This window comes from Telopea speciosissima, chromosome 10 (genome assembly GCF_018873765.1).
Source record: "Telopea speciosissima isolate NSW1024214 ecotype Mountain lineage chromosome 10, Tspe_v1, whole genome shotgun sequence".
Taxonomy (NCBI): domain Eukaryota; kingdom Viridiplantae; phylum Streptophyta; class Magnoliopsida; order Proteales; family Proteaceae; genus Telopea; species Telopea speciosissima.
Window position 1 is genome coordinate 20,109,502 of NC_057925.1, and position 14,881 is coordinate 20,124,382.

Here is a 14,881-nt window from a genome sequence, read left to right on the forward strand (position 1 = left end):
TTTCTGGATCCTACAAATGTGGCTCCATGCCGACTTTCAGGACTTGTACACCATCCCATCACTGCTTTGGGTGTAAACCGTGGCAGGTTTCCTCTTTGCTTCTTCCCCCCATCATGATTTGAAAACCCTGGAGTATCATAATTTCTTCTTTTCTTTCGAGCCTGATCAGGAGGGCGAATTCTTTGTGCCTTTTCGATCTATGGAAGCGATCCCTCAATGGCTTTCTTTAGCCATTGATCATCCTATGTCTGACCCTGCCATTTGGGGGAGGTTCCTGATGTGTTGGGATCTCCATATCGGCGTTACCCTAGAATCGTCTAGCAACAACATATGCTGCTTTGAAATGTATAATCCTCATTACTGTGCGCGTCAATTCGGCTTTTGCCAGGCAGTTCCCTGTCCCAACTATTATTCGATCATCGCTTGCGAGCTGGAGCGATTGGTTTATTCAGATGTGGCGAAGATTGCTCATGCTTCGGCCATGAATGCCCTGGTTCTTGCTCAGTTCGAGCTCCAATTCTTCACGCCCCAGCCTGCTATGTCTGAAGAATTTATGGCCTGGTGGGGCTCATACTTTTCCTCGCTTCTCTAGCCTCTGGAGCGTCGAAAGGGTAGTTTGTCTCTCCCCACGTCTTCAACCACCGCTGCACTCAAGTCTGTCTCCCCCAAGCGGAAGAAGGCGTAACCTTCCAAGAAACTCCCTGGTAAGCATTCCCTACATCATCCTTTTTGTCGTGCTATCCTTGGGTGTTAACCGACTGGCCTCCCTTGTTGTTGCAACCAAACCTCCTGCTCGGTCTGTCCCTTCAGTTCAAACGGCTCAGAGCGACCGTGGGTCATCACCAGACGATGTTGAGTTTGAGGAGATGCCCTCCCCAAAGGGCAAGAAATGCAAGGACGCTAGCCCTCTGAAAACTAGCGTGGTCAAGGCCCATGTTACGAGTGTAGCCCAGAAAGGGAAATTCGAAACCTCCCAGCCTAGTGCCTCTGTTGCTACTCCTTCGGCCTCTTCTCGTCCACATCAAGAGTTGGCCGGCTCATCTTCTCTGAAGGTTCCCCTTCCTGTGCTCATGAAGGAGGTCAAGCACCCGTCTGAAGCAGGCTGCCCCCTCCAGGTCTTCAAAAGTAGTAATTACCAACTCCACTGAGTCCGAATCATCCTCTTCCCAGTCTTTGAAAGATGGCGCTTCTAGTAGTCAGACTGCAACGGAAGAGGGCTCCGGTGACAATGTGTCAAGGGTGGAAACGTGCCTGGTTCCCCCAGGTCCAAGACTCATTCTCCCTTCGTGCAGGAGCCAAACACTATCCCGTGCCAAATCGTTCCTGCGGGAACTCCTTCGGTATGTTTTCTAGAACGAATGCCTTTTTCTAGTGCCTTCGTATCGCGTTGGCTGACGCATTACTTTTTCCTAGGTTGCCAGCCTGGAAGGCATATTGGCTGATCTTGGTTCCTCTGATGATGAAAAGTGTTCTAATGATCCTTTAGGCTATGGGCCCGTGTCCGATTTGGCCCAAATAGCAAAAGCCAAGTACCTCCTATCTTCCTTTCTACAGATTTCCTTCCATGATGCTGTCGGTGCTGAGAATCTGACCGCTGTTCTAGAAGCATTACAGATGCTTTTGTCTTCTCCTGATCTTCCTGCCCATGTCAAGGAGTGGCTGGACCGAGCCATTACGCTCATGTTTGATGTGACAACCTCGACCCCTCTTGCACTCAAGAACGTGAAAGCCTTGGAGGATGCCCTCAGGGAGGGTAATGCCCTAGGCGAGAAGGTCAAGAAATTTTGGGGCTAACTTCAAACAATCCTGGCCGAAGTGAAAGAGGAAGAGGAAAAATTAGTCCAAATTGATGATGAAATCCAACGTCTAGAAACCCAACTTGCGACCCTCTGGGCTGACCGGGTTGCTCTGACCTTGGAGGTCAAAAAGAAACTGAGTGGTTCCCAGGCCGTGTCGCTCGAGACCAGTTCCATTAAGGTTGTGGCCAAGCAATAGAGGTCGCTGAAAGCAAACTGCCAAGCCAGCCTAGTCGTCATCACAGAATGGCTGTCGATTATGGAGAAGCAATGGGGTGACAACCAAAGTTCCTTCCCGCGAGATTACTTTGAGTAGACATGTGTGCCTTCCCCCCCCCCCCCCTTTGTAATATCCTGGGAGAATGTTTCCCACTGTCTTGTGTCCTTCGGCCTACTTGGGCCGTGTTTCTTTCTTTCTTTTGGGAATGCACTTTATTTCTTCTAATTTTGGCCCCACTTTGGTTGCTCTATTTGCTGTCCTGGTGTCTTGTCGAGTCACCCTAGATCCCAAATCATAGCTTGGAAAGTTTTGAGGAACCTCTCGTTTATGGGTCTCAACTGAACATCTCCATCCAGGTCTCTCAGTCTGTAGGCGCCGCCTTAGAGTACCTGGCAGACTGTGAGTGGGCCTTCCCATGTTGGGGACCACTTGCCAAACTTGGGGTCTCTCGAGCCAATTGACAATACGTCCTTCAGAACGAGGTCCCCTTCTTGGAAGCACTTAAGGTTGACCCTCTTATTGTAGACCATTGCAACTTTTCTCTTCTATACTTGCATCCTATTGAACGCGGCCAGTCGTTCCTCGTCCAAGTCATCCAACTCGGCCAACATTGCCTCACTATAAGCCATTTGTGTGAGTCCTTACTGGTATGCTACTCTCGCTGACCTCACACTAATCTCCATGGGGACCACAACATCGTGCCTGTACGTCAGGGCGAAAGGCGTGGTAGCCGCACTTGTTCGTTGTGACATCCAGAAGACCCACAAAACCTCGGATAGCATGTCTGCCCATCTCCTTGGGTTGTCATCCACCACCTTAGCCAGGCAGTTTTTCAATATTTTGTTACTCACTTCGGCTTACCCATTACCTTGGGCGTAATATGGAGTGGAGTGAGTGAACGTTATTCCCAATTCGGCTGCGAATGCTATGACTTCATCCCCTATGAAGAGGAGCTCTTCTTTTTGTCTTGCATGGAGGGTTTTTCCGCCTCACATAGAGGGCTTTTTTGCCTCACGTAGAGGACTTTTCTACCTCATGTATAGGTTTTTTTGCCTCACGTAGAGGGCTTTTATGCCTCACATAGAGGTCTTTTCTGCTTCACGTAGAGGGCTTTTCTGCCTCACGCAGAGGGCTTTTCTGCCTCATGTAGAGGACTACTGTGCCTCACGTAGAGGGTATTTTTGCCTCACGTAGAGGGCTCTTCTACTATATAGAGGATTTTTTTGCTTCACATAGAGGGCTTTTCTGCCTCACATAGAGGACTTTTTTGCCTCACGTAGAGCGCGTTCTTCTTTAGGAGGCTCTTCTTTCATAAACTTCAACTTAGTTTTTTGCGAAAAAATGAAGTACAAACAACAATCTAAAAAGATAACATACAAGTAAAATCCTTATTGCTTCTTTCTGGACGAGCAGGTGAGTATACTGAGCGAGGCGTGCTTGTTCATTGATAGAACTTTCTGAGGTTCTCCAAATTCCAGGTTCGGGGTACCTTGTTGCCCCCTAGAGTTTTCAAGCGGTACGTGCCTGGGCCAATTTGCTTGGAAACTATGTAGGGACCTTCCCAATTAGAAGAGAGTTTTTCGGCCAGTCGTGGCTGTGAGGCGCTCGCATTTCGTAGGACTAGATCTCCTGATTGAAACAACCTTTCTTTCACCTTTTGGCTGTAGTACCGGATGGTTGGCTACTGGTACATGGAGTTCTTTGATAATGCTTTCTCTCGAGCTTCAACTAGGAAATCCAGATTTGCCCGGAGGCCTTTTTCGTTTTCTTCTTCATTGAATGCTATTACTCTGTGGGAAGACATTAGCACCTATACTGGCGCCAGTGCCTTAATACCATAGGCGAGGCATAATGGAGTTTCTCTTGTAGGTGTACTCACTGTTGTGCGGTATGAAGTTGGGCGGTTTAATTCCGTGCAACAACTCAGCATTCGATCATGATCTCTGCTGAGAACGGGTGATCTCCTGGGAGGGAGTACCCTGGAGGTAACATCAGTTTGTCGATGCTCATGAGTCATGCATCAAGGTCTCATATCCTTCTCTCCAGATCTTGGTTCATCAGCATGTTGGACACCGTGATCTATTGACTGGGCCCGTAGTTTCACCCATGGGTATTCTTGTGGTCGTCAAGCGGGCTACGCCATTTGGGGTCTCTGCCAAGCTCTCTAAGCCTGCTCTAGCTTTCTATGTGCTTCTCTTTGGATAGGGGTCCGTCAATTCTAGCTGGGGCCATGTCGAGTTGTGGGCTCCATGTTCCTTAGAATGAGCCTTCCTCACTGGGGAGTGCATAGGGAGTATTTTCGTCTAGACTGTGGGAGTCGTTGTTTTGAGGTGGAAAGGCCGTGATGACCTTTCCCGACTCTCTGACCTTCGGATCAAGGACGCCGCTCACACCAAAGGCACTTGTAGACCTTTGGCTGTAGGTGGCACTTGTTACGGAGGCATCAAAGGAGGTGGTATGGGGAACCTAATAGGCCTCCCTTCTTAACATTGTCCCTAAGGAAGGCTTTGGTCTGCAAGACTTGGAGCTATAGATCCCAAACTTGCACGTTGGTGGAAAGAGCATAAGGATCCAACGCTTCCGGTATCATCAGAGCCGGGATAGGTGGTGGTGGCAGAAGTTCCTCTATCATTGAGATGGTGTGTCCCCCTGGGAGATCATCAGGGATTGGCGATACCAACTCCATGGCCGGTTCTTCATGGTTCGTCTGCTGCTCCACTCGTGAAGCTACCCTCCTGGGGCAATTGGTTCCACAAGCATTTCCCCTGGGAGGACTTCCACTGCCCTTCCTGCGGGAGGAGCTGCGTTGTAAGTTTTCTGTCTTCTCAATCAATGATATAGGGTGATCAAGTGGGTTGGATTGTAAGTATCGTTCCCACAGACAACACCAATCTGTTGCGACAAGAAACCTCTGATGGGTCCTCCAAGAGTGGGACCTACATAGAATAGTATACAGACAAGGGAGATGAGTGTCGGTGGGGTACCGGCGAGGGACTCTCCGATGCCTAAGTTAGGTCTCTTTAGCAAACAGATGAAACAATAAGAGTTTTAAGAGTTCGATCCCCTTAAATGGGATGTTACCTTCCCATTTATAGGGTTGATCCCTTTGGGTTGTTGTGATAATGCGGAGGTTCTGATGTGACCAACGATGGAGCCCTCTTCTTGGGAGGAAGTGGAGTGTTTATCTATCTTAGATGTCTGTCTTAGATCAGGAGAGTCCCATGTGGAGAATGCTTTATTGGGGAAGGCCTCCTACATGCATAGGGGCTTCTTTCGGTGGGCATCATTAAATGCTCATAAATGCAGTGGAGATGTGGAGAGTGGCTTCCTTCACTGGATCGTCACCTTCTTGATAGTTCTTGATGTGTCAAGGTCCCCTATAGAGCGTCCACACCTATCTGAGAGGTGATGTGTTAGGGCGTGTAGAGTTGCCTATGATAGGCTTCTTGACCTAATAGATGCACCAGCTTCTTCTTGCTTCTTTGAGGGGTCCTCTGGATCTCTTAGCTATGGGTCTCCAGGCGGATAGTTCTTACCCGATAAACTTGTCAGGGGTTTTAGGTGGATAGTCCTTATCCGATAAACCCAACCGACTGTCTCTGCTGGTGCCATGAGCCATGGTGTTAATGGGGTGGCTACTATGTCCAGCTTCAACGCTGAGTTCACCACGGTGATTGAAGGCCTTATCTGGGCTAGAGAATTGGGTTATACTAAGCTTTTGATCGAGTGCAATTCAAATTCTGTGTTCCTTTTACTCTCCAAAGGCTTAGTTCCCTGGTTTGTTCAAAAAAAGTGCCTTTGCTTATAACCTTTCCTTTGATCTATTGATTGGCGCATTTCACACTGCTACAGGGAAGCAAACTCCATTGCAGATTTCTTGGCCAAATCGGCAGCTAAACATGAGCTTTCTTCCACCTTTATTCCCTTCCCAACTTCGATTATTTCAGAGTTGGAAATAGATGCACAGCATAGAGCTTGTTTCAGAGCTATTTAATTTTTTTTAGATATTCTGTTTTTAGCCTCCTTTGATGGCTTTGTCGTAGGGGGGAGGGTTTTTTCTTTTATTTGCTTCTATTTGAGTTTCAGGCGGCTGGCCTGCTTTGATCTGTATTCTTTCTCATTCTTTTAATACAATTTACCCTTTAGCCAAAAAAAATAAAAAACAAAAAACTGTAATGTTGTCTCTGGGGTTCTATTATGTATTTCATAACAGTTGTAATTATTAACTTAGTAAACTGCTTTTCGCTGCGTCTAAGAAGTTTTCTAGTTCAATCTCTATTACCTATAGTATTTTATTTTCTTATGTCTTTTATCTTATACCTAACTCTGGTTAATTTACTCTGGTGTGCTTCCTACACATGTGGTCAATTCTAATTTCTGGCCAGGATGGGTTGGACTGATTAAATTCACATTAAATTTCACTCGCATTAGGCTCATATACCTATGAGCTACCCAGTTCATTCGCATCTGGCAATGATTATTTTTGAGTTATTTACTACAGTCAATATCAATCAGTTTTGTTAACTTATATATATATATATATATGTTTTAGGGAAGCAGTTTTCTATACGGTAGGCCACACTCCCATTAGTCTATCTCTTTCCTCTTTAAAAATAGGTGGCAGAAGTATCTTTTCACATGGGGAGGAGAGAGATAGATTCATGGGAGTGCTGACATAGGCCACACTCCCGGACAGAGATCTTTTTCCCATTTTTTTATATTGAAATGATATATAATAATTTATTTTATGTCAATAAGAAAATCCCTTCTTTAAAACATGACTCAATTTATCTGTCTAACTTATAAGTAGCTTGCACTAATTTAAAATAGGTGCAATGTTGCTCCAACCACATGGCTGACGAATAAGAATCAAAAGAGAGAGGAGGATAGCCTGAGATATATAAACCTACATCAAGCCCTTTTTAAAAAAAAAGGGTAATTTACATATACCTGAATGTATACGGAGACGCAACGGAAGAAGAATCAATAGCCAAGCTTATAGTTACGAGCATTCAAACGAAGCTCTACAATCACGACAGGCTTCTCCATAGAGAATTTCACACCACAAATCCCTGAGAAGGTATGGAATTCCAAAGAGAACACAAACCCTGGAGAGAGGGAAAATTTTTGGTTTCACAAATCATCTGGTCTTAGGGTTACAGGTTTTCTATATAAAGTCAAAACCCTAAGACCTCTGCCCCTTTTAGACTCCCACTGAGAATCTATCTAAGAGGGATGAAGAGACCCAGTCACTTAAGTGGCTGGTTCACCAAGATCGGGTCGAGTCCGACCTACCCCTTGTGGGCGGCTTAGACCGAACCTTGCCCGTGTTCTATGTACATAACCATTTCCTCACGGAAACATAAAAACACGTCAGAAGCAAGTCAATTTCTTACGCCATACATGATTGAAGACAGTCTTCCATTTGATTCGAGAGAGAGAGAGAGAGAGTATTCAAAATGGATTGCAGCGGCGGATTAAAAATAAAGTCAACTTCCAGCAAAGCTACAAGGAATCTTATCTTTTTATATTATTTATGAAAACTTGGTCCAAACAAAAAAAGGAGACTTTGTGAAGTTTCCAGGATCTCAATTATAATAGTTATTAACTAATTTGGACATTGGAGATCAACTAATATAAATAGTCCATTTCCAATACCAAATGAATGTAAGGAACCAAAACCATAGAGAAGATGGATCCCTTAGGTTCTCCAATCCTTGTAACACTTCTTTTTATTTTCTTGTCCTCATCAATTTCTTTAGCAACTTCTACTTCATCAACCTCTGAAAATTTCCTCAATTGTCTCTCATCAACTAATTCTAAAGCCGCCACCCCAATCTCTAAAGTTCTCTACACTCCTAACGACTCTTCTTTCTCCCCTATCTTGCAATCTACAATACAGAATCTTAGATTCCTATCATCTAATACTCCCAAACCTTTGTTTATTATCACACCCACTAATAATTCCCACATCCAAGCTGCAGTCATATGTTCTAGAAAAAATGGGTTGCAGATCAAAGTCCGAAGTGGAGGTCATGACTACGAAGGCTTATCTTATCGATCTGACGTCCCGTTCATCATCGTTGATCTCCGTAATCTTCGATCAATCAGTGTGGATACACAACAAAGCACAGCTTGGGTTCAGGCTGGTTCAACTATTGGAGAAGTTTATTATCACATTGCCAATAAAAGCAACATCCTTGGCTTCCCTGCAGGGCTTTGCTCCACCATAGGTAAGGGTGTTAAATGGATCGGTTTGGTTTAGTTCAATTTAGCATGCTTAGGGTTAGACCGTTTAACTAAATAGATTCAAAAACTAAACCATTTAACTAAATAGTCCCAATTTTAAAAAGTTTCACACTTCTGATTGAAATGGCTCGATTCGGTTCGATTTTAGTTTGATTTTGACACCCTTATCCGCAGGTGTTGGTGGGCACGTCAGTGGAGGCGGCATAGGGACCTTGATGAGAAAATATGGGCTCGCTGCTGATAACATCATTGATGCTTACATTGTGGATGTTAATGGGAGAATCCTTGACAGAAAATCAATGGGTGAAGATCTATTTTGGGCTATTAGAGGAGGAGGAGGAGCAAGCTTTGGAATCATTGTCTCATGGAAAATCAAATTGGTTCCTGTTCCACCTACTGTGACTGTCTTTACAGTCCCAAGAACACTAAAACAAGGTGCAACCAAACTAGTGAGTAGATGGCAACAAGTAGCATACAATTTCAGTGAAGACCTCTTTGTGAGGGCAGTGGCAGTAGTTGCAACTGGGGCTACACAACAGGACACCACAATCCAAGTTTCATTTAATTCTTTGTTCCTTGGAAGTGTTAAGGAACTCCTCCCTTTGATGCAGAAGAGCTTCCCTGAACTGGGTTTGGTAGCCAAGGACTGCACTGAGATGAGTTGGATCAAGTCTACCCTATATTTTGCTGGCTTTACTAATGGAGAGTCCATTGATGTTCTTCTTAACAGGTCTTTACAGTCCAAGATCTATTACAAGGCCAAGTCTGATTTTTTACAACAACCCATTTCTGAAACTGGGTTGGAAAGTATTTGGAAAGAGCTTATAGCAGGAAGTAGCAGTCCAGTGGTGATCATAGATCCTCTGGGTGGAAGGATGAATCAGATCTCAGACACTGCAACACCGTTCCCACATAGAGCTGGTAATTTGTACAATATTCAATACTATATGTATTGGCAAAATGGAGAGACTAACACAACAAATGAACATTTAGTTAGGATGAGGAAGATCTACAAGTTTATGAGCCCATATGTTTCCAAGTCTCCAAGGGCTGCTTATCTTAATTATAGGGATCTTGATTTGGGTAGAAGCGATGCGCGTAATACAAGCTACACGAAAGCTCGTGGTTGGGGTGACAAGTATTTCAAGAACAACTTCAAGAGATTAGCATCTGTGAAAAGCATGGTTGATCCAACCAATTTCTTTTGGGATGAACAAAGCATTCCACCTTTGAACTTTTGATGTTAATGTCCTAGTAGTTACTCTGTTAAATATTGCTGTTTGTTTACATTCATAGTATGTGTCAATTTATAAAATTTTCAGCCTAATAATGGCTCCTTGAAATTCAAAGATTTGATTGGTACTTGTGTTGTTGGTGAAGCCTGATTTGGTCCAAAAAGTGCAGTTGAGACCTTCGGAGGGCCGTTTCGGCCTCGTAACAAGCTCAGAATGCCGAAAAATGGCGGAGCTCTAAGCCATAAGCTAGAGTTGTGTTGGGCTCGTCGAGATCTTCGAAATGAGTACTTTTGAGCCATGTGTTATATTTTGGTCTGACTTAGGTTTTTTGGCAATTTTTTGGGTTAGGGGTATTTGTGTACTTTCTAGGGTTAGGATTTTCTTATATATTATTCTTATCTCTTTGAGATAGGGTCGTTATGAAGGTTTGTAACATTTTCAGAGAAAATAGTGAAACATGTTCTACTGCTCGACCGTAGATATAATTTTCATCTTGAAGATGAACCACGTAAATCTCTGTATTGTGTGTTGTATGTGCTCTCTTTATTTTCATTTTTCCTCTACAAATCGCCATTTTGAGCGTTGTTTTTCTTAACAACTTGATCATGTAATGTTATGTAATTCATCCATGTTATTTAATTAAGTTCAAACCATTCACTTCTTCGGTTGTTGTACATGCATAGGAGAATTTTCAAATGATAAAAAATTAGTGGGACCAGCCTTTAAGTTTGACAAAAGCTGACCAAGATTCATAAAATCAACCTTCACCAATTGTCTAAACCTTTTTATTTGTGGAGGTGTACGAATTGTATTCATAGATTTGATGGCTACTTGATCACGTTATTTTCCGTTTCCATGTTAAATCGGAGACTTTTAATTTCACATGGAAGATAATTACTGGAAACAGTCATAAGGGTGTGGCAAAATCAGACTGCGCAGGCCAGCCCAATCAAAGTCCAAGACGCTAACTATACTCTTGGGTTGTCAAACCTAGTCCTCCCAGCGTCAGTGCTCACGGTTTTAAAAATAGGGGAAGTAGTTCTCTGTCGGGGAGTGTGGCCTACACCAGCACTCCCATGTGTCTATCTCTCTCCTTCTTAAAACAAAGGGACAGAGATGTCTTTTCACATGGGGCGGAGAGAGATAGACTCATGGGAATGCTGGCATAGGCCGCACTCTCGGACAGAAAACTTTTTCCCTAAAAATAGGATCGTAATGAATTAGTAGACTCTCAGTAGATCCAACCCAGTTCCGATTAAATTGCAGGCAATACAAGAAATGTTCTCTATGACGGCAGCTTTTCCCATTGCTTGTAACACTGCGATTGGTTGCGTAAATTTGTGGGATCATGTATTGATTTTGAATGGGAATTTCTAGATGGACATTCTGTGGATTCGTATTTTGGAAAAATAAACTATTTGGTTACCCTAATTCTGTAACGTGAAACTTTCTGAAAAACTGTTTGGTTACTCTAATTCTGTGACGTGATTCTTCCTGGAAAACTGTTTGGTTACCCTGAATCTGTCATGTGGATTCATCCCAAATCTATCTGAAAAACTGTTTGGTTCCCCTTATCAGTTGCCAAATCTTAAATTTAAAAGTACAAGGCATTTTAAAAAATAATTAAAAATAATGTCATCACTCAATTAATGTACCCTTGAATAATTAATCATATGCAATTACTACTCAATCTAATATAACCTAAAATTACGAATATGCCATTATTAACCAAAAATATTAATTTGACAATTTGTTAGAAGTTTAATTTACAAAAAAGTCATTTCATACCGTGGTTGATGTTAAACATAAGTTGAATGGGGCATGATATTAGACACATCCACATAATTAAAATACATGTAATAATAACAAAATGATATATATGGTCAAAAATCCGTAATTGTTTCTGTGTGCAGAATACAATATAAGTTAAGCAGCCACAAATTTTGGTCCTGCATCATCTCTTTCCCTCTTCCCACATTAATAATATTCACTTGTTAAGATTCAGTGTTTTTACCGCAGCAAACACCTCCTCCAACGTCTTTGTATACTGCTCACATAACCTTGTTTGATGTTTAGAATCTCCAATTTTTGCTGTGAGATATCCCTCCAAATAGCCTGTGGATGGACGTGGTGTTAATATGATGGTTGGTAGATCTTTGTCATTATTCCCTTATTGCTAGTTTGAAGAGGAAGATTCGTCCTCATCTATAAATTTGAAGAATCCACAACCATCATTTTTACCTTGCCTCTATAACAATCAGTGCATAACCTAGCAAGGCATACCCATGTGATGCCCAAAAAGTCCATAACAGCATAACGTGATACAAATCCTTTGGACCACTTGCAATCAATGGAAGGATGGTCCAATATTCTAACATAATTACTAAAAAAGAAACCTGAAAGAATAGAAGAAAGGTTCGAGCACTATACAAAAAGATTAACCGATTTTTAGGAATGGCAGCATCGCACTAGGCCCTTTCCTGAGAACCGTAAAAAGTATCTGATCAACTTAGCCTTTATTCTAGACATTGGTGAAGACCAACAAAATAGATTCGAAATATTCTGAAAGACATCTTCAACAACTTTTCACCTTGAAAACTATACATACTCAAATGGTCAATCGCTGAGCACTAGTGGATCAATTGGACTTAACAGCTTGAGAGGGCCCCGCCAATTTGGCATTATTTCACTATTTTGGTTAAGTTCCAGCAAGAACACTCATTTCTTTTTTTTGGTGAAAATGCCAAACATATAAATTAAAATATGTCAAGTCCCAACAAGAGCACTCTTGGAGTCTTGGTCAGGCCAAATCCATTAACATCAAGGCTATAGGCTAAATGTTGTAGGAAGGTAGACCTTAGGTCCCCCCTACTCACATGTCAAGTTTTAGTTCAATTGTACTATGCTTTGTTTAGTGTTTGCATTTCCTTTTTATAGGCTACATCGGGTCGCCCTCTTTAACCCTTACTGTATGTCCACTTAACCCACAATGAAGTTAGTGCCTGATAGGTGGTGAAGTTAACAATAGGCAGTGGAAACTGATGAGGTTAGTTTATTGAATTTTCTTACTGACACTTGGCAGAACAGATATAGCTAGATGATCCTCAAATTGCAAATCCTTTGGCAAAGCATACATTGATAAAGAGTTCCCTAGGTCAGTTACAGGATCCAAGGACATGGGAAAATGATAAATCATAGCTACATAAAGTGCCAGATGCAGTGGAGGTGGCTATAACCAATGTTCAAACTTACAGCTTCAAGTAGGTGAGGTAGGGTTAAAAAACATATCTTGGCCAATATTATGTGTATATGCATGAGGAATGATTCAAAAGCTTCTTAACACTATCAATTGAAAACCAAAGTTCCAGACTACCTTTTTTTCTCATTTTTCTTTTCCCTCTCTTACTGTAACATAAGCATCCTAAAACAGTCTAGTTCCTCTGTAACTGTAGATATGTTTTCCTCACCCTCAACTCATGCTGAGTCAGACCTGTTGGATTCAGCTACATTGCAGGTTAAAGTTGTGAAAAAAGGTTTTTTCTTTTGGTGGAAAGTTTTGAAGAAAGTTTGATGGCTAAGAAACATGGTGGGCTATATACTTGAGGTGGATCATGAATTCAACATGTAGCAATGCACAATTAAAATAAAAACAAATATAGGCAACAGCATAAGTAGAGGCTTCACCTGTTGTGTGGAAGACATTTTTCTGATTGATACATCAAATGAATGAAAGATAGAAGGAATGGCATAATATAGAAGATTGTATAATTTTGGTTTTATTGTTTTTTGGTTAAGGTACATAGTATGCAAATTGCTTTAGATAAAAGGGAATCTAGATTGACAGTCTATTTTGGTCTCTTAGCTAGATTGTCATATTTTTTCCTTTCTGAGTTAAAAGAAGAAAAAAAAAATAGAATAGAACACATCAGCCAACATGGCTAGCCATTGGGAAGACCCCAAACAATAAAAACAAAAGCATCAAAAACATGATATATCAAAAGAAGGGGGAGGGAAGAAACAATTAACCAAAGGATGATATATCAAAAGCTTGGGGCAGAAATAACACAAAGATCCTAAGAGGCAGAATGCCTATTTCTTAGGAGTCAGGGCACAAGTAACTAATGGGAAGAAGTCTGTTCCTAATCTTAAAAGTGATAAATTTCTTAGATCTGCTCTACAGTTATGATAATGTTGTGCTTCTATTATGGTAGGAGATTGAGGACATCTTACAGAAGGATCACAGTGCATCCAGAGTTAACAAACGGAAAATGGAGCATGGATCCATTTTTGTTCTTCATTTGGTGCAGATTTACATTTTTCACATTACCAGTAGAAAGATTGAAGTTTGTGAAATTTAAATATTGCAACCAACTTTGGTATCTTTTTCAAAACCTACAGTATTTTTGCAGGTAAAATTTTCAAATTTCAAATTTCAATTTGGCTTCAACAGGGATCAATACCAATACAAAAGTTTGGTTTAAACTTTGATATAATTTGCTTGACAGGGGGTTTTAAACCCTAGGTCACTAAACGTAAGAATGCACTATTTCAGAATAATAATAAGAAGAACAAGAAAGGAGACATTACCTGCGTTGAAGGATATGCAGACCTCTAAAATGTAGAAAATGAGTTGAAGGAGATTACGCCTTTGGAAGGGATACAGAGAAGCGGGAATCAGAGAGGGGATTTAAACCCTAGGTCACTAAGGCTGTATGAATGCATTATTTCAGAATAATAAGAAAGAGATGAAGGAGATGCAGACCTCTAAAATGTAGAAGATGGGTTGAAGGAGGCGCAAATGGGTAGCAGATGGTAACGTTAGGCTTGGAAGACGATGGAGATGCAGATTGCTTTTCCCTTCGTTCTAACAAAGGTAGCAAGCGGTAGAAGATTATGGAGATTGGAGCCTTGCTTCTCTTGTTGGGGAGGAAATGCTAGTTGCAGGACGAAGATCCTGCAAAAATGAACAGATTTGAAAACAGATTTTAAGAGCGATAGAGTGCAGAGAGATAGAGAGACGGACAAAGAGACAGAGAGAGACGGTCATAGAAAGATAGAGAGATTGAGAGCGAGAAAGAGAAAGGAAGTACATGCAGAAGATCTTCGAACGGAGCTATTCAGGTCTCTTCGACGGACCTCTTCCATGTCTCTTCGAACGCAGCTCTTCTAGGTCTCAAACGCAGTTTTTTTTTCCCTGATTTTTTTTTTTTCTCAAGATTCATGCCCTTTTATACCCTATCTCAAAATTTTTGTTTCAATATGAATTTCACCTCATGAGGTGAAATCTCAAGATTTCGGGCCTGCTTGATAACGTTACCAGGTGTTTTTGTTCTGAAACTGTACTGGGAAACACTAAAACAGTTTTTTGTTTCCCAGCACAG

General features: G+C 41.9%; 1 protein-coding gene across 1 annotated transcript; it reads left to right on the forward strand.

The window, feature by feature from the left end:
* The first annotated feature begins 7,675 nt into the window (after positions 1 to 7,675).
* LOC122641635 (berberine bridge enzyme-like 15) lies at positions 7,676 to 9,506 on the forward strand. Its single transcript, XM_043834920.1, has 2 exons — positions 7,676 to 8,249; positions 8,440 to 9,506. Exons 1-2 carry the CDS (start codon positions 7,709 to 7,711, stop codon positions 9,504 to 9,506), a joined length of 1,608 nt encoding a protein of 535 aa, XP_043690855.1. The 5' UTR covers positions 7,676 to 7,708.
* Positions 9,507 to 14,881: the final 5,375 nt, after the last annotated feature.